A 19,434-nucleotide genomic window follows, 5' to 3' on the forward strand; every position below is an offset into this window, starting at 1 on the left:
GGACCTACTAGTCTTAGATTTACCTCTATGGCTCTAGTCTGTTGGAGGGAGACTCATCCTGTATCTACGAGGTAGTGATTAACATCAAATTACTACCTAACAGCAACGGATGAAGGTGGCTCTCCTCCTCAACAACATTTTGGAGCTTACATACGACTCCACCTGCTCCTGGTGGTGATCCGTCTCATTCGGCACAAAGTTCTGCCGCAGCAAGTCCGACTGGAACACCCCCAAATTCCAGTTACTACGCAATGAGCCATCACCACTCAATCGAACGACCTTCAACCAGCGGATCGGAGCGGGGGTTTCCTACCCCCGCCCTACCGGTTCCGATGAATCTTATGCTCCAATGGAATATCAGCGGCTACTTTCTCCACTTGGCGGAGTTGGAACTCCTCTGCAGCGGTGCGTCCCCCCTGGTGATTGCCCTGCAAGAGGTCAACAACGTCACGGTGGACCGGATGAATAAGACACTTGGCGGCGATTACTTATGGTCCATTAAACAAGGATCTAACCTTCGGAGATCTGTGGCCATAGGAGTCCGTAAAAATGTCCCCCATCAAATGGTTGATCTCGATACCGACCTCCCTATTGTCGGCATTCGGATCCAAGACCCAACTAGTATCTACATCGCCTGCGCCTATCTGCCCTGCGGAAGACTACCCAATCTAGGAACCGAGATTCGCAGAAAACTTCGGCAGTTACCAGAACCCAAAATGTTCATTGGGGACCTGAACGGCCATCACCCGGCCTGGGGTTGTCCAAGAGCGGACCTACGAGGGGTCACCATCTGCGATATTTTTGAGGAGGAAGATTTAGTCATCCTAAATGACGGGGGCCCGACGTTCTTTAACGGACGGCACACCACCGCCATCGACGTGTCCGCAGTTAGCCGCTCCTTAGCGGGCAAAATGCTATGGGGCATCAACCCGGATCTGCACGGCAGCGACCACTATCCGGTACAGATCCAGTTATCCGCCGCAATGGCACCGGAGAACACCAGAAGACCACGGTGGCGGTATGGAGAAGCCGACTGGGAGGGCTATCAGCTCTCTTACCGAACTCTCGCGCAGACTGAAGAACCTACGGACATCCCAAGTATCACGAGAGTCATCCACAAAGCAGCCAGCACCAACATCCCAAGAACAGGCAGTATTCCCGGGCGGAGGGCACTCCGATGGTGGAATGAAGACACGAAAAGTGCTGTAAAAGCCAGGCGGAAGGCACTCCGTAAGCTCAAGCGAACCTCTGCGAACGACCCTGCGAGAGAGGAAATCCTCGCAAACTACCGCCAGCAGCACAACAAATGCCGACAGGAAATCCGGACGGCGAAGCAAAATAGCTGGTCGGATTTTCTGGAAAGCATCAACGCCGAACAATCGTCAGCAGAACTGCATCAATGCCCTCAGCGGCAAGCGGCGATCATCGCCGCTACAAGTGCAAGCCGACACCGTTACCATCACCGAACCAAACGCCGTAGCAGATGAACTGGGAAAATACTTCGCCAAACTATCAGGAATCGCGGAGTACAGCGAAAGTTTCCAACGACGAGTCGGTCCTTCGCTGTCCTCGGTGCCCACTTTCGGAAGTCCCACAGACAACGACGACCTACCGATCAACCAACCATTCTCCTGGGAAGAATTCTCGTTCGCTCTTAGCCGGAGCAATGGAAACTCGGCCGGACCGGATGAAATCGGATACCCACTGCTGAAGCATCTACCGCTCGAAGGGAAAACACAATTGCTCGAACTCTACAACCAGCTATGGACCAACGAAGAATACCCGGACGAATGGAGGGAAAGTCTCGTGATCCCGATCCCCAAAACAAATATAGGGACCAAGGACGTCACAGGATTTCGCCCCATCGCGCTGACCTGCTGCATGGCCAAAGTCTTGGAGCGGATGGTCAACAGAAGGCTCAAGCAATACCTGGAGTCTAAGGGACTGCTTGACCATCGACAGCACGCCTTCAGGCAAGGGTACGGTACCTCCACCTACTTCGCCACTCTTTGAGAAGTCCTGAAGGAGGCACAGGACCAAGGCCATCATACGGAGATCGTCTCGCTGGACATCTCCAAAGCATTCAACAGAACGTGGACACCAGCAGTAATGAAGAAGTTAGCCGAATGGGGACTAAAAGGACGCATCCTACACTTCGTCCGAAACTTTCTGACCGACCGATCTTTTCGGGTGTCGGTCGGAAACGTCAAATCCAGAAGGTTCAGCGAAGAAACCGGAGTACCACAGGGTTCGGTCATCGCGGTCACCCTCTTCCTGGTGGCCATGAACGGGGTCTTCGACAAGCTACCCAGGAACATATATATTTTCGTCTACGCGGATGACGTCCTCATTGTAATGGTGGGCCCCACCCTGCAGAGGACGAAATTAAGGGCGCAAGCGGCAGTCTCCTCGGTGGTCAGATGGGCTGACTCCGTTGGGTTCCAGCTTTCCGCCGGCAAGAGCGTGCGCTGCCATATATGCACCACCCGGCATCGGAACAACGGACAGCCCATCATGATCAAACAGCAAGCGATACCGACCAAAAACACAATAAGGGTCCTGGGAGTGCTCCTCGATCGGAACCTATCCCTCGAGCCGCACTTCCAACAGGTGAAGAAGGATTGTCGTAGTCGATCCAACCTGATGAAGACCATCTCCCGCCCCCACCGATCCAACAACCGTGAAATCCGCTTCCGAGTAGCCCGAGCCATCATCGACAGTCGCCTATTGTACGGCGTAGAACTAACGTGCCTTGCCGCCGAGAAAGCCATCCAAATCTTGGAACCGGTCTACAACGGATACGTAAGAACAGTCTCCGGTCTCCTGCCCTCCACCCCGGCCGACGCCGCGTGCGTGGAAGCCGGTATTCTGCCTTTTCGGCTCGTCTACACCGCAGCTACCGCTACCAAAGCCGCTGCCTTCCTCGCTAAAACGTCGGGAAACAGCAGGATCTTTCTCCTCGACGAGGCGAACCGACTCCTCCGCACGGTCGCCGACGTAGATCTCCCACCAGTGGCCAGGGTCCACTGGCACGGAGACAAAAGTTGGCAATCACATCAGATCAGAATCGACAGCCGAATAAAGGACCGCTTCAGGGCAGGAGACAACACACTGGCTTTGCGCCGGACAGTCGTCGAAACTCTCGGGGCGCACTATCAAGATCACGAAATCAGGTACACTGATGGCTCGCTCTCCAGCAGCGGAGTGGGAATGGGGGTTTCAGGAGATAGTTTGGTCGTCAGCAATTCACTTCCGGCCCAGTGCTCGGTGTTTTCCGCTGAGGCAGCGGCCGTCTTTCACGCAACCACCCTTCCGGCCAATCGGCCGATCCTCATCGTTACCGACTCACAAAGCGCAATAATGGCCCTAACCGATGAAGCACCAAAGCATCCGTGGATACAAGGGACGGTAACGCATGCGCCGCCCAACACCGTATACATGTGGGTACCCGGGCACTGTGGCATCCAGGGGAACGTGATCGCCGACCACCTCGCCGGCTCAGGCCCCATCGGACCCAGGTTCTCTGACAATGTTCCGTTCCAGGACATCAAAAAATGGATCAAGCGGACGGTTCGGAGAGCGTGGGACAACGAACTCACCAACTACGAAAAATCAAGGCGACCACCGATCCCTGGAAGGATCGACCGAGCCTCAAGGAGCAGCAAGTGGTGTCCAGGCTGCGCACCGGACACAGCAGGGCCTCCCATAATTTCGGAGGAACACCGTTCCGGAGAACCTGCGAAACCTGCGGAGTGCCAGCCTCCGTAGAACACATCCTCATCAACTGTGTGGAGCTCGAGGACCTTCGGGTTGCCTTCGGTCTGGAGGGAACCAGCATACGAAGTCTGCTTGGCGACGAGTCCCCGGCAGCAGACGCCCTCATCGCCTTCCTGAAGGAGGCGAATCTTTTTTACAACATTTGAGTGTTTTCTGTTTGTGCTTTTGAATTCGTTGGCCCTTTTGGTAGTGTTTTACAATATTTTATATAATTAAGCTAAATGCCCACTTGCCAAGATTGGAATCCTCCTTTTGAGGTCCCAATTCTTTTTTGTAATTTTTAAAAGAGATGAACTAGCCTTAGGCTAAAAATCTCTCTAATAAAGAAAAAAAAAAAAATCATTTTGGAGCTAAGCTAAGCATTCCTTGGGTCATTCGTGACTTCTGCGGAGGTGAGATTTGAACTCGTGACTTTGGCGTGAGAGGTATGGATGTCAACCACTGCGCCGGGGTCGCCCCCCAACAAACAACTATTGTCATGGCTAACTTGATAGCAAAAAGGTTTATTAAGGATGACCTGAGCTTATTTTGACACATCTCAGGTTACAATGATTGTAACCTGAGATGTGGCAAAACTAGAGTTGGGACTTCAACTATCCGGATACTTCAGATTTTTTTTAAATACAATTACTTTCAGGCTAATAGAATATCGTTGAATTGATATTCAGTATATAGAATATCATGCTTTCTAGTGCCCAATATTGGAATAAAATAAATTGAGAAAACTTTGAGATGGTTATCAGGCGAATAGTAACTATCGGATAGTGAAATTTCAAATTTATTCTCCTTTTCACAGTTTTCTTTTTTACTGCTCTAAATATTTGTCAAAAAGTTGGGTTTAAGGTACCCATGTGACCTGAAGTGGAATGGTAGATCTGCTAATTGCCAAAATTTAATAAAATTGAAAATTAAAAAAATCCGGATAATCTAGTCAAAATCTAGTCAAAACACGGTCAGAGTAGGTTTGCAGTCACCACCATCAAGTAGAAAATGATGTGTTCCATTCTTTGCTGCACACAGCGTTTTCTTTTATAAAACTCAGGTAATCATCGCATATAGAGACGCATTTATGCGCGTTGTTTTCATAGATCAAAAAGTCATGATTATTCAAGGGGTTGGTCACTCCACCCCGAGACGGGACTTGACAATCGAGCTTCTCACGCTTCTTAATGTTTTTGAAGCCCTTCGGAAAGTTGTGCTTGGTGTTTGACGGAGTTAACCAATGATGCCAGGAATGTATAATATTGTTTATGTTTTTGTTTCTATTTTAATCGGAGTTTCTACCTCAGTTTAGCAGCTTGTACATCATTTTTACTCAACAAAAATAAAAACAACCCCAAACAAACCACAATATCCATCGCTTAAAACACGCAGTGCACTCAATTTTTCAACTTTCCTTTCGCAAATATAAACAATTAACAACGCCATTGAGGTCAACATTGATTCCTCTGTCCTTTTTATTCCACGATTGCTACTGTCAAATCGACCAATCAGAAACTGGCTCGGATTTGACAGCAAAATTGCTTGAAATCGCTACCCGATTGTCAAGTCCCGTCCCAGACTCCACCCAGTGTTTTAAAAATGCAGATACATATTTGCACTTTTATTGGCACCTAAGTAGAGACAACTGACTTCTTACTCTTCAATCTCTATCTCTATCTATCTCAATTTATATCTTACGCACTTCAAATCGACCAATCACGAGCTGGTTCGCGTTTGACAGAAAAGTGGTTCGTTTTCTCCCCCGTATAGTCTACTCTTCTCTTATAGCGAATTCGTTTATTATCGGGGTTGGAACCAGTTCCAACCCAGTGCGAAACCGAACTTTTTGTCAGTGCGAACCTCAACCTGAGCTAGGTTCTAAAAACAAACGAGCAAACTGACGTTTGTCAGCAAACAAGCAGACTCAATCTTGATACCCGATCCAGGTTGGAACTGAATAATAAACGAATTCGCTATTAGATTGGCACCCATGATTGGAAATTTCCATGATATTTAAAGTTACTGGCAAGACTGTACTATATCTGCTCCTGCTCTGTGCATGTGTCAAAATGTTAATCATTTTTGTTGATACAATCCAATTTTTGGGTTCATAAATTCAACCGTGAATTTTCGGTGAAGCTATGCCATGGATTTCTCACAGCGTACATAATTTTCAAAACATTAGCTAATGTGATGAGCGAGATCATCAAGGCGATTGCCAAGTACAACTGTAATCTGGGGGTGATACTGGAATTCTTCCGGATGGTCGCTATCGGAAGACTTCGAGATCGGTGAACCTCCACTCAAGACAATTGAATTGTTCAAGGATCTGGTGCGGACGGTTTTGGTGTTTCAGAACAGTATGATCGAAATTGGGTAGCATCGTTCCGGAAGCTGATTGAAAAGATGACCATGAATCGACTCCCTAATCAAAATAACCATAAAAGAGAGCTTAACGGCGTGTTCGGGTATAGTTTACACATCCGGGATACAGTTCGTTTATGGTATTTGTTTGTTATGGCAGCTACTGGTCATAATGCCGATTCGGAATGTGATTAGTGAGTTGGTTAGTGGGGAGAGCGAGACCCTGAAGGAGGAAGTGAAGGGATCGCTTAAGCTGTTGGTAGATCGATTCGGGGCGGGGAAATTCGTGACGGAGCTGAAATCACAGCCGAAGCAGGTTAAGTGGAATTGTAAGATGTTGATTGGTTAGTTGTTGGGATTGAAGGTGAGCTCCTGAAAGTCAATATCGGTGAGTTGGTTGAAGGATAGGTTTAGCTCTCGGACACGACCCTGGTAGCCCAGCGCTTGAAATAGAATATTTATAGGCTTGGCGGAGAAGAAGTCCCGGCGAAGTGTAAAGTAACCGGTGTTTTCCATGGTGCCCAGCGATTGGAGCAATTCGGTTAGCATTTCAACATCGCGATGTTTGCAATAATCCGAACACAGCTTTTCGAACTCTATGAGGTACGAATTGAGTATGGAATCCGAGCCGCACAGAAGGTTTAATTCGCCTTCGATGATCACTCGGACCATGTTCGGAGGTAGAATCTTTACCGGTGTTTGCTTTCCTACCATCGACAGCGCCCCAGCTTTGTTACTGTTGAGATTACTTAACCTAGATTTTGTAACATATTAATTAAATGTTTTTTTGTTAGAAGGTTAGTAAAGTAAATAATTATAAATGTTAGGAAATGTTAATGCTAAAAATTGATAAATACTTCGGAGTAGCTAATAATAAAGCAGAGATAAAGTTAGAGATAGAGAAGTTGATTTGAAATCACCGTTACCAAATTAGATTTGGAAGTGAAATAAGAATCAGGACCCATTATTAACCGCCTGAATTGTCCAGCAAGTTATCCGCCATTCTGGCGTGCGATTGGACTTCTAGCGCCGACGTCTGAAGGAGTGTGATCCACCAATCCGGCGTACGATCCGTCCCTCTTGGATTCGGCGTAGGCATTACCCCGAGCGTCACGGCAAAGGCGACATTCCAGCATTTTGAACTTGCATCTGGCCACATCGTGAGACACTACCCACATACACACACACAGTAAGTCGAAATAAAAAGCTAATTAACAAGAGAGAAAGTGCTTTCAATTCCTTGATCGAACAATCTGTATATACCTACAGCCAACCCTGAAGGATCCTCTTTCATGCTCGAGCTAAAGCCACCACAAAAGAGGTTGTTGTAGAACCCACCCTCAGTGATCCCTGTTGGCTAGACCAGGGATCGAGGGCTTAGCAAAGTGGTCCGTCTGGCCGCTTTTAACATCTTTTACAGGTTTTCTCTGACCGGCACTGCTTTTCGCCAGAGACATCTTACTTCTCTCCATTTGTCCGATCGTTGGACTGTCTGACCGTGTGGACATATTAAACTCCACCTCCACCAGGGAAGTCTGATTCCGGTTGAAACTCCCACTAGAACGCTGGCGACGCAACTTTGACTGAGTCGCTGGATTTCGGGAGGAACTCCACCCGGAAACGTTCATCAGAATCTGAAGAGCATCTGGACTAGTTTCCTCTGATGATGCGCGCTCGCTTCGTCTACTTACCACCATCACCTGTTATTCACCCGAGTCCTCATCATACTCCAATGCAGTAGAAGTTATTGTCCTGTCGAAAATTGGAAGTGCCTCCCCCGGAGAACGTTCTCGCTCTAAGCTTCGATTCGGTGGCCGAGGCCGTTGCTTATTAGGTTCAGTGTAGTCCTTCTCCGAGATAATTAGGATAGGATTCCACTGCTGGTTGTTTTGTTTCTTCAAAACAAAACATGTGAACTGTCAAATTAACCGGGTTGCCAAACAAACCATTATACAAATAAAAATTCAGTCTGATGACACTCTCGGGACTGCCGGCACAGCTGCGGCACACGTGAGGCACACTGAGAAAAAAGTTGTCGCAAAATAAGTGTGTGAGATTTGTCAATGAAGTAAATATTAACACGTCGTGCTTTGAAGGATTGGATTATCTCAGCAGCTCTCATCTCACGAATGCGATATTTTCAAACTTCTGCCCAGTGTTTTATGTTTGAAAATCATGCGTGTAAAAGCTTGGAAACCGTGGAAAGTATTCAGCAACATCTACAGCCGATAACAGGGTTGTTTTGAAAACGGTAAAATGGTTCACATACGGGTTCAAATTTTAGATTCATTTCATCTCATCAATAGAAGCTCACACACTTTTATTTATTTCCAAAAACTGAATATCTTCCAAAACGAAAAAATCCATCATCTCTGGATCAAAATCAGACAACTTTCATGCCACGAACGTCTTTGGTTTTTGAAATTGCACCCCCAATGTTGCCAGTTTTTAACACATCTAGATAGGGCTGGAATTAGGCGTAACAGCTTTTGTAAACAATGACTTCTCTCGATGCTTTTTAGGAATTCAAGGTACGCCCACGCAAACCAACATTACCGTCAGGTAGGGGAAGTTTTACTCTACCTGATGGTATTACTGATTTGCGTGGGCGAGCATTGACTTTCAAGACATCATCGAAAGAAGTCATTATTTACAAAAGCTGTTACGTCCTAATTCCAGCTCTATCTTGATATGGGTACTGACATCCGATTGATGACCTTGACAAATGTCCAAAAAATACTCTTTCGCAAATTTATGGTGGTCCTGAAAAGGACCGTTTTGTCGTGATGGTTGAGTAATGCTGAGCTAATAGGATGAAGCTGTTGAGCTGTAAGTTGTTTGGAATGAGGGTGATGCACTTGGCATAGATGGCCCACAGGCCACAGCGAATCACGAAGAGTTACTGATTCCGATCAATAGCGGTGCGGCTTCTTCCTCCTTCTATGGATGCTCATGTGGGCTGCAGCTCGCTGATTGCAGGCAGTCTTTCGTTGTGTACTGGAGAACACCACCGGTGACATTATGAAAAAATGAAAATGTCTTAAATTCATCGGATGCGTAGAAATATTTCTGATCGATTGGTGATAAAATTTTTGAAATTGGTCCATTGGCAGCTGAGTTATTAACGTTCAAAATCATTCATAATTGTGTTACATGTTCCACTTTTCACAAAGTGTACCTCCATATAGAAATCACAGACGTAGTCCTACGCCAAAAGATTACAAATGTTTTTTCATAATGTTCGATATCCCCAAATTTGAGTATATTATATACGTCGAATCGAAATCGTAATCTAATTATCATCATGTATTACACAAGTTTTTCAGCCATTTTGAAATCTCTGAGTAATATTCTGAGTTCTTCAGAGATTTGTTTACAAACATTTCTAGGAAGTGAATTAAAAAAAAAAAACATTATGTTGGTTGGATGCAGATTATGATTAACGTAGGCGGACTGACCAGTACACATTCACTCGGTAAGATTGTGAGTAACAAAAACTAGGTAGGCAGCCCGATACGAACAAAAGATGTAAACTGCCGATCAATCTTCGGTTTCTGAAAAAAAAAATGAAAGCCTTGTTTCGAGTGAATGGAGCGATGAAATATTATCATAATCAATCACATAATCAACCACGGGGAACCATCGCAAAGCGACAGAGATTTCAAAACACATTAACCAACCCCCGATTTGAGCTAGCAATCCTCCTCGACGCTATGAATTTGGTCCCCATGATGCCATATGACTGCTGCTGAAACCTCTTTCTCCGCCTAAATCAGTCCTCACGACCTCCCACCATCCCTGTACACTACAGACGGTCGTGATCTACGGAGAAATTTACTCTCTGTCACCATCGTGTACACTGTGAGAAAAATGTCACCTGTTACGGCAGATGGCAGCACTGAGCTCACGATGCATTAACCCTAATCTTAAAAGTTATGGAATTATATGGTTTTAAAGGTGTCTGTCACGACAAATTTATGATAGGTTCAGTTGGTGTTTTACTCCCTGTCCTGTTCGCTATTTTTACTAGTGCCTGACGATGACATTCCTCACGATTTTACCGTGCACCGCCTGTGATGACCATGGTAGAAATGCAAATTACTCTCACTTCGAAAAAAAAAAACATTTCACTGTTCATCGCACGCCACCCTCGTTTCGTTGATGCACAAACACAATATGCTGAGGAGGCAAGCAGGGCCAACAAATTTTGGCCAGGAAAGAAACGGGGAAGGAGATTGGAACTTGGAACAAACCCACACGAAATCCCTTGCCGGCGGACGAATGAGAGAGTTCCGATCGGTTGCGTCAATTACGTAAAGGCCGCGTCAGTCAGTCGATCGAAAGGCACCCCGGTTACATACGCAAAACGGACGAACGGTGAAGGCAAAGGCTCAACATCCCATGATTGTTCATCTCATCATATAGTAGGCGACGACCACACCACAACGACCGTAGTGAAGGAATCGAAAAACAGTTGCGGAACTTTCTTCGTGTGCTGTTTTTTGGGGACACTTTCGTTTGACAACACAGAGCAGGAATGCCAATTTGAATTTTGAAGCACACGGCATTTTCTTGATTTTTCAATACACGAAACCGAGCACTAAACGTTCGCTAACTGACTATGCTAGGGACTATTTGATTTTTGTAAAAAAAACCGAAACTGCCTGTAGCCCTTTTGTGGCTGTCAAAAATAAGTAGCGGGCTGACCAATTTTTGACAGTGGTTATTTCAATAGTCCCTTTCAGTTAGCGAACGTTCAGTGTACAGTTTTTTTTTCTAATGAATTTGTATAATCAACAAGCAAAACAATGACAGCTGTCATTCATTAGCTTGTCAAAATCCTGAGTTTCATGTTAACATTGCAAAAATCTGTCAATTCCGGTCCAGTGACATAAGCTGATCCCCGGAGCAAAAAAAAATCGGAAACCAGTCCCCGATTGCCCCGATGAATCCACCGAAAAATTGCGGTCGGGCACTGCCAGTCCCCCCTGCGGTTGCTCCTGCTATCATTTCCCTTCGTCACTTGTTTTTTTTTTTCGAGGCGCGGTGTGCCAACTAAAACTTGCAATGTGACGATCACGACAACCGGTTTTCACTTTCGATTTCGTTGACGACGACGGCGGCGGCGGCGGCTGCGGCGAAGATGTGTGATAATGTGGCTTAAATGGCCACCACAACGCAGTCCGTTCTCCCGTCTCTGATGCTGCGCAGATCTGAAATTATGTGAGATGGACCTGAACGCACCTCTTTTCTTTTCTCATTTCTCTTCTCGTTATGTTCACTCGCTCGCGACCGATTTCATAATCGCTGCTTCGATCTTACATCAACGGGGGAGAAGGCACAAAAACCGATCTGTTTGTTTATATTTTTAAAATATGTGCCAGCCAGATTGGAGGGTTTGGGAAAATAAAGGGCTGTAGGTCTTGGGAAAGTGCGTATGGGATCCGCCACCGTTGTCTTCTTCCTCGATCGAGAAGAGATGATGCTGAGAGGCAGCTAATTTTAATGAGGAAACGATAATATTATGGCATAGATAAGCCGTTTGTTTATGTTACAATTTTATGACGCACTGGCGTGCAGGCCCAATCGATGCGTGTTGTTACGGCATTCCATCTCGTAGGTTCGTTGGTTGCTGTTATATGAGAACGACCTAAATTTGAGTTTAGCTTACTCATAAATCACATAAAGTGCAGGAACTCACCGATGAGTGAATTTGCCTCATGTTTTTCCAGGTTTTTCTATGGTTTTCCTAGAAGAATTTCCCGAATATGAGAGAAGTAAACATTGGAATCACTCAGTCTAATGGTACTAAAGACTGTACTCGAAAAAAATGCAACAGAAAAAAATGATTACCAAAAATTCATGTTAAGTCGGATATTTTTGAAACTCTCAGGTAATAAATAAACACACATTAGCTATGTTTTTGCAATGTTGATTTATTCAACCTTTTCTCCTAGGCTAAATGACCGCACCTTGGACTTACCCATAAAATCCTGTGCAGCACTTGCGCCATCTTTCTTACACACTTTCTGTTTTACTTTCGTATCAGAGAACAAGGAAACGCAGTCTAGTTAGTTCCATGTCCTTAATTGGACTGTCCGTACTTTTACTCTCTGGGTACAAGCAACCTCTATGGTACAAGGTTGTTATAAACTCGGGGAAAGCAAGATCAATATATACAAGGTGATACAAAAGTAATAATAACTCAACTCAAAGAATCTTCTTGCTTAATAATATAACATCCCTTTTTCATTATAAAAACAAAACAAAACAAATACTATATTTCTCTACAACAAAGTCATCGAATTTCCTCGGTATTTTTCTTTCACGCTTTGGTCGTCAATTTTGTTTTGGAGTCGTCGACTTGTCCATACCGAGGTTCATACGAACCACCTCTGTTGCTGATAAAATCGTTAACTGCTGCTCACCTTGATATGGTTCATCTTGAACCTCACGCATTTCGACCTCAGGATCTTTCGACGAAGCAGGCGAAGACTTCTCTGGCGTGTCTCTCAAACCATTTTGCACTGCTGTTGCAGTTGTCGGTTTGTTGTTGTTTGCTGTTGTTTTGGTTCCAGGATACAAACTTTTGTTCGAAGAAGTTGGGCGAGAAATTGGTTCATTATGCGGCTTGATATGTACCAAATCACGGCGATAGCAGGATCCACCAACATCCACAACGTACGAGCAACCATTTAGCTTCCGATTTACGGTTGCTGGAGTCCAAACTTTACTTGTATCCGGCTGGAGCTGCACATAGACTGGTGAACTTGTTTCCACAGCAGGCAGAGCTCGTGATTTCCGATCGTAGTAGTACTTCATACTCTTTTTATTTTCCAGGATATCCTCCGGCACGTTTTTTACCACATTGGGGCAGTATTTGGGGCCTCCCTTAGCTCAGTCGGTAAAGGCGCAGCTACAAAGCAAGACCATGCTGAAGGTGACTGGATTCGATTCCCGGTCCGGTCTAGGAATTTTTCGGGTTGGAAAATTTCTCGACTTCCCTGGGTATAGAAGTATGATTGGACTTGCCACACAATCATACCAATGCAAAAATGGTAGCATGCATCGAAAGTTCTCAATTAATAACTGTGGAAGTGCATCTAGAACACTAAGTTGAGAGCACGCAATAAGCAATAAGCTTGAAATACGAAGAAGAAGAAGAAGAAGAAGAAGAAGAAGAAGAAGAAGGCAGTATTTTTCTGCTGCAGCTGGGACACCGCATCTGGTGCTCCGAGAGAAAAGTCTGCTTGCCGGACTGCTGCCGATTTTGTTCGGTATATTTCTCCAATGTAGAAGAACATACCAAAAGATTTGACCAGCTTCATCTGCTTTCTGGATCAGATGCTTTACTATCTTCACGGTGGCCTCAGCCTTGCCGTTGGCTTGCTGGTGATTCGGAGCGGTAGTAGAGTGCTGGAAGTTCCATGATTTGGCCATTGCCTTCATTTCCTGATTAACAAAATTGGTTCCGTTGTCTGATATGATTAGCTGGGGAACTCCATGGCTTGCGAAGTTATCCTGACAGGTTTTCACAAGGCAGCGGGCTGACAAGCCCTGCAGTATGTCAACCTCGATGTAGTCGGAATAATGATCAACCGTAACAAGAAAGTTGCTGCGTTTGCCTGCGTACTCCGCGAAAAATACGTCCATCGACACGATCTGGAATGGATACACGGGAACTGCAGTACTCTGCATAGGAGGCTTTGCTTGGCTGCTGGCGAACTTAGCACACACGGCGCATTCTTTAACCACATCCACTATCTGTGAGCTCATACTCGGCCAAAATAAATTCTCCCTTGCTAGTCTCAATGTCGATTCAATCCCGTTGTGACTAGTGTGCACCTTATCTACCATGGATCGATAGAGAGAACTAGGAATAACTATCCTATCGTTCCTGAACTCTAGACCATCTTGGGTTGAAAGCTCGCTCCTGTACTTAAAGTACGTTTTCACAACTGCCGAAACACGTTGGACTGAGTTTGGTCCGAGGGGGGTGACACATCTAAATCTCAAGTTTAAATGCTCAACAAATCTCACACTAGCGAATCAATCTTCGAAAAATCTTCTTTCATTTGTCGCATCTCCTTGCATCGTGCATCATCTTTTTGCAGGAAATCTTCAGAATCGTCATCAATCTTCTTTCTATCTACTCAGCGTGCGTGTAGCTAGCCACAGCAAAACACAATCTTTTTGCATCGTAGATAGAGTTGCCCCCCTCGGTTTGGCCAGCCATTACAAATATAATCGATGACCTTCACAAGAGCAGGGTCTTCAGCAGTCGCTTCGATGATGGTGTTCAAACAGTTCAAGACCCACAATTGAAATGGCCTTAACTCCATTTTGTAAACAAACCTTGTAAGGGCATTTTCTCGCGAACCGAAGTCCGTAAAGGCAAACCAGCATAATGAACAGGTAGGGGAAATTCTCCTCTACCCGATTGTGCCGAATGAAGGTTTCGGTTCGCGAGAAAATGGCCTTACAAGGTTTGTTTACAAAATGGAGTTAGGGCCATTTCAATTGTTGGTCTTGAGTTGTCCGACACTCTCAAATAACTGCTTGGATTCCAATCTTCCAATTCACGGAACACCTTTATATATTCACCTTCCGAAACTCCACCGAGGCGCTTGCATCGTCGTATGGTGCTCGGGAAATAGCATCCGCTACGATGTTCTCCTTGCCAGTGACGAATTGAATTTCCAAACTGTATCGTTGTAAGTTCAACAACATGTGCTGCAGTCTTTTAGGTGCGGTAAGTAGAGGCTTTTTGAAGATGTTAATCAACGGTTTGTGATCCGTTCTGATGATCGTTTTAGGATTTCCGACCACCAGCTGATCGAACCTAGTGCAGGCGAACAAAATTGCCAGGGGCTCTTTTTCAATTTGAGCGTAGTTCCGCTCAGTTTTGGTAAGCGTTCGCGAAGCGTATCCGATTATGCCATCCTGCTGAAACACTGCTACACCTAAACCAAAGGAACTCGCGTCGCATTCGATCATCAACGGCTGACGAACGTCATAGTATCGAAGCGTTTCAATCTTTCAAACTCCTTGTCATGAACGTCACTCCACACCCACGGTTCCTTCTCGGATATCAGCTTCCTCAGATTAGTACAACTTGCGCTCAAATTTGGAATGAACCGACTCAAATAAGTGGTCATGCCAATGAAGCGGTGAAGCTCGGCTCGATTCGAAGGGACAGGATAGTGCTTGATTGAAGCATTTTTTGACTCATCTGCTAGGTGTCCTGATTTGACAGGACATGACCATAAAATTTAACGGAGGTCTCGCAAAGGGTTAGTTTCGAACGATTTAATTGTACATTATTCTCCCTCAATTGAACGAGTAGGCTCTCGAGATTACGGTTGTGATTTTCTAGTGCCTCTCGAAACGTTCTACCTCGACCATAAATCAACAAGTCGTCAGCCAAGCATTCCACACCGTCTAGGCCCTGGATGATCTCCCGCAGCTTGGTTTGAAAAATGTCGGGAGCCGGAGAGATGCCAAAGGGCAATCTCAGCCACCGATACCGCTCGAATGGGGTCCAGTATGACGTCAAATTACTACTGCGTTCGTCCAACACCACGTGCCAAAATCCCTTCCGAGCGTCGACAGTAGAAAATACTTGCGCCTGGTCCAACTCAGGCAAAATTTCGTCCAGCGTCACAAACTGAAGGTTCGGGCGCTTTAAAGCCTTATTCAGTGGAATTGGATCCAAGCAGATTCGAAGAGACTCAGAGCCTTTTGGTCCACGTTTAACAAGTAGTAAATTACTCACCCATTCGGTGTGGTTGTACTCCCTGATTATGATGTTATCTTTCTCGAGGTTATCCAGCTCCACCTTCAAGGGGGCTCGAAGTGCTATAGGCACACGCCGGGGTTGCTGGATTACGGGTGGAACGGTGGTATCGATTTCCAGGCTGACCTTGCCAGGCATTTTCCCGTAGCCGTTGAAAATGTCGCTGTTTCGCTCGACGATCACCTCGGCCCTGATACGGTACACTTTCAGCATGTCTTGTTCGGTTTCCGACTGCGGTGGTTGGGCAGGAACTACAGCAACCGTGTTGCAAAACTTCACCAATCCCAGCGTAGTGCATACCTTCAACGACAAAAGTGATCTGTGATCTACTCCGACTACCAGCAGATACTTTTTCTCCTTGTGCTTGCAGAGTAGTTTCACCTGCCCTAGTACGGGAATGGTACTTCCACCAAAAGCTTGGAGCTTGAAAGGCGATGGAAGAAGCTTGGGGTTGGGGTTGCCTGAAAGCTTGCACAACCAGTCGTAACCAATGAGACTGGTATTAGCTCCTGTATCTAGTTAGCAACTTGATCTTCATCCACTTATCGTCGACCTTCAGCTGAATCTCCGCTAGCACATTTCCGCCTTGCTTGGAGCTGTCGAAATTTTTTTCCAATTTCACCTTCGATCTCCGACTCATCTGACCGCTCACTGCATCCATCGTCCGAAGAACTGTCTTCATCCGTACTCCACTCAGCGTTCTTTACTTCCTTGATCCTTCGTGAGCTTCGCCTCGATGATTTTTCCTTCCCAGCACGGCATACTCGTTCGAAGTGGTTCTTTCCACTGCACTTCATGCATCTCTTGCCGTAAGCTGGACAGGATTCCTTCTTGAAAACGTGCCAGTCACCACAAAATTTACACTTGCGTGACTTGGATACCTTGAGCTTGTTTACTTCCGCTCGTGGCTCCAACGACAGTGCCTGAGAGTGCTTCGCCGTAATTTCCTCCATTCTGCATAAATCCACTGCCTTCGTCGTCGTGATGTCAGTTATCGTAGGCATTTTTATCTTGAGGTCGGCCACTTGTTCGATGTCACGATCTTGAAAGTTAGCATTTCCGTCTTCAACACACCGAACCGGCATGGTTTTGCCAACACCTTCAGGTGAGACACAAAGTCGTCGATGCTCTCCGTCGACAGCTGTGCGGAGGTGAAAAATTCTAATCGATCATCGATAACGTTTCGGGTACACACCACTTTTCTCTTGATGGCTTCGAGAACGGTGTCCGAAGTTCGTTTATCCTCCACAGTGAGTTCAAAGTTGAGTTCCAATGATTGATAATAGGAAACTCACTTTCTTGGGATTGTCGGCGTCGGGCCAGTTGTTCGTCCCAATCGCTGTCGCATAATTTCGCCAGTTGCTTTCGAAAAAACAAAAATTCTATTCCATGTCCCCGTCAATGGCAAGAGGAGGAGGAAGTGGAACGTTGAGTGATAGTGCTACTGCGGCAACTTTCTCACCGGGTTGCACTCGCTTTTCCAACAGCATTTCTATTTGATCCATTTTGCTTGGATAACCTCACTTGAACGGGGGAACCGACAAAAAACAAAATGGCGTCGTGGGGCTTCCGCGTACACTCGTAACGCGCCGCGAGAGGGAAAGTTCTATTCGCTTTAGGTATTCTCCGGTCGGCCTCCACGTAACTCGATTTGTTCCCCGGTCAACTTAAACGATTTCGCGATCCGAAACTGTTTTACGAATTTAATTCGCGAGAACTTCTGACACTATGTTTTACTTTCGTATCAGAGAACAAGGAAACGCACGTCTAGTTAGTTCCATGTGCTTTATTGGACTGTCCGTACTTTTACTCTCTGGGTACAAGGTTTTTATAAACTCGGGGAAAACAAGATCAATATATACAAGGTGATACAAAAGTAATAAGTTTCATTCACTATTTCTTCAAATCCTTGTCATTTTTGAAGACCTTCCCTGTTTTCCGGAGCTTACCCTTCATAATCGCCCAGAATTTTTCAATTGAGCGAAGTTCTGGCGAGTTTGCTGGATGTGCCTCCTTCGTCACAAAAACAACATCGTTGACTTCGTACCACTCCATTTCGCGTAATGACACGATGCCAGATCCGACCAAAATAGAGTGTCACCTTCGTGGTACCGGAGGAAGGACAGTAGGCGCTTATGGAGGCATTCTTCTTTATATATTTGGCAGTTGATGGTGCCGGTCGTTATGTACGGCTTGATGAATTTGCCGCACCCACATATCGCCTGCCACACTAAGTACTTTGTGACTATGGCTTGACCAAACACTCCCGGGTAACTAGCTCAGTAGCATTAGACCCCTGAGCTGTGTCGCAGGGCCGGCATGTTACTGGGTATTCGGTGGGGCTACGCGGACAAAGTATGCAAGCACAGGAATATTCACATTTTCTTAAACCTTAATTGCCCTTTTCTGTGGCGTGTGGGTGTGGATTTCCACATATATGTGACGTGTATGCGATGGTTTAAAACTGGCACTGTGCTCACTGCTGCATCGGGATCTCCTACGGCGTCGCGACACTGGCGTTGGCCCATAACTTGCGGTGCGGGCTGCAAATAGTGTTGTTGCTGTTATGGGAAAATGACGACATCGGCTGACCGTGGCATGGCCACCTTGGTCGAGCCAAGACGGGACCTTCCTTGGCAATTAACGCCACCGGCCTGAGGGAATCGTCCCTGACGGACGATCGAGCATCCTTAGCGATCCGAGCCGAGCCGTGACTAATTTTCCATATCTAAGATGGCTCTCTTGAATCAATTTTGTCAATCCTCTTTTCAGCATACACGATAATTAAACATCATGTTCATGTAAAATGATTTACTGTTGAATTCGTACTACTTACCAAACATAGCAAATCTATGTGCAAATCCCTTGGAAGAGTTCATATCGAAGCACGATGAAATCAATAGCAAATCACTTCATTGTAGATTGTATTGCACATCGTTGTTGATGTGCCGTGATTTGAACTCGAAATGTCAAGTATTCTGATATTGAAAATCCATCACTTTAAATTTAACTAATTTATCCTTGGATTTCATGTTTGCTGAATATGGATTTAAATTATATTGTGCCTTGTTCATACTGCAAGCCTTGTTATATGTTATTCAGAATATGACCGTAGAACATATATCATATTACCAACAATCAATACGAAACTAACGATTTTAAATTGGCTAGCCTACTGGTCCCAAGCAAATCGACTAACGTAGCCCATTCTTGTATAAATTCCAGTACTTCACTATGTTTGTTTTGATTCGCTATGAAAGTTTGACAGATAAAATGAGGGGTTAGTGGATTTTCCTATGTTTCGAGGGGTGAATCGATTAGCTTGGGACCGAAGATGGTACCAGAGCTGAGCCAACAAGTTGAGCTCGTTTCTTCGGGACCTTCTGGTCTTAGAGTTACCTCTATGATATTACTACCCAGATCACATGTGTCCAAGTGATATTGAACAACATTACAAGGCTTGTAGTTGAAGTAATATTGAGCAATCAATTTGATAAGTTTGACAATGTTTTGTT

The 19,434-nt window shown here is 45.6% G+C and overlaps 1 protein-coding gene across 1 annotated transcript; it reads left to right on the top strand.

Annotated features, from left to right (window-relative positions):
• Nucleotides 1–2,109: 2,109 nt before the first annotated feature.
• Nucleotides 2,110–3,923, top strand: LOC135707523 (uncharacterized). The gene is made up of 3 exons (XM_065229367.1): nucleotides 2,110–2,944; nucleotides 3,002–3,570; nucleotides 3,618–3,923. Exons 1-3 carry the CDS (start codon nucleotides 2,110–2,112, stop codon nucleotides 3,921–3,923), a joined length of 1,710 nt encoding a protein of 569 aa, XP_065085439.1.
• Nucleotides 3,924–19,434: the final 15,511 nt, after the last annotated feature.

The sequence above is a fragment of the Ochlerotatus camptorhynchus genome, unplaced genomic scaffold, assembly GCF_037179485.1.
Source record: "Ochlerotatus camptorhynchus isolate MF236.1 unplaced genomic scaffold, CSIRO-AGI_Acam_v1.1 ptg000313l, whole genome shotgun sequence".
Taxonomy (NCBI): domain Eukaryota; kingdom Metazoa; phylum Arthropoda; class Insecta; order Diptera; family Culicidae; genus Ochlerotatus; species Ochlerotatus camptorhynchus.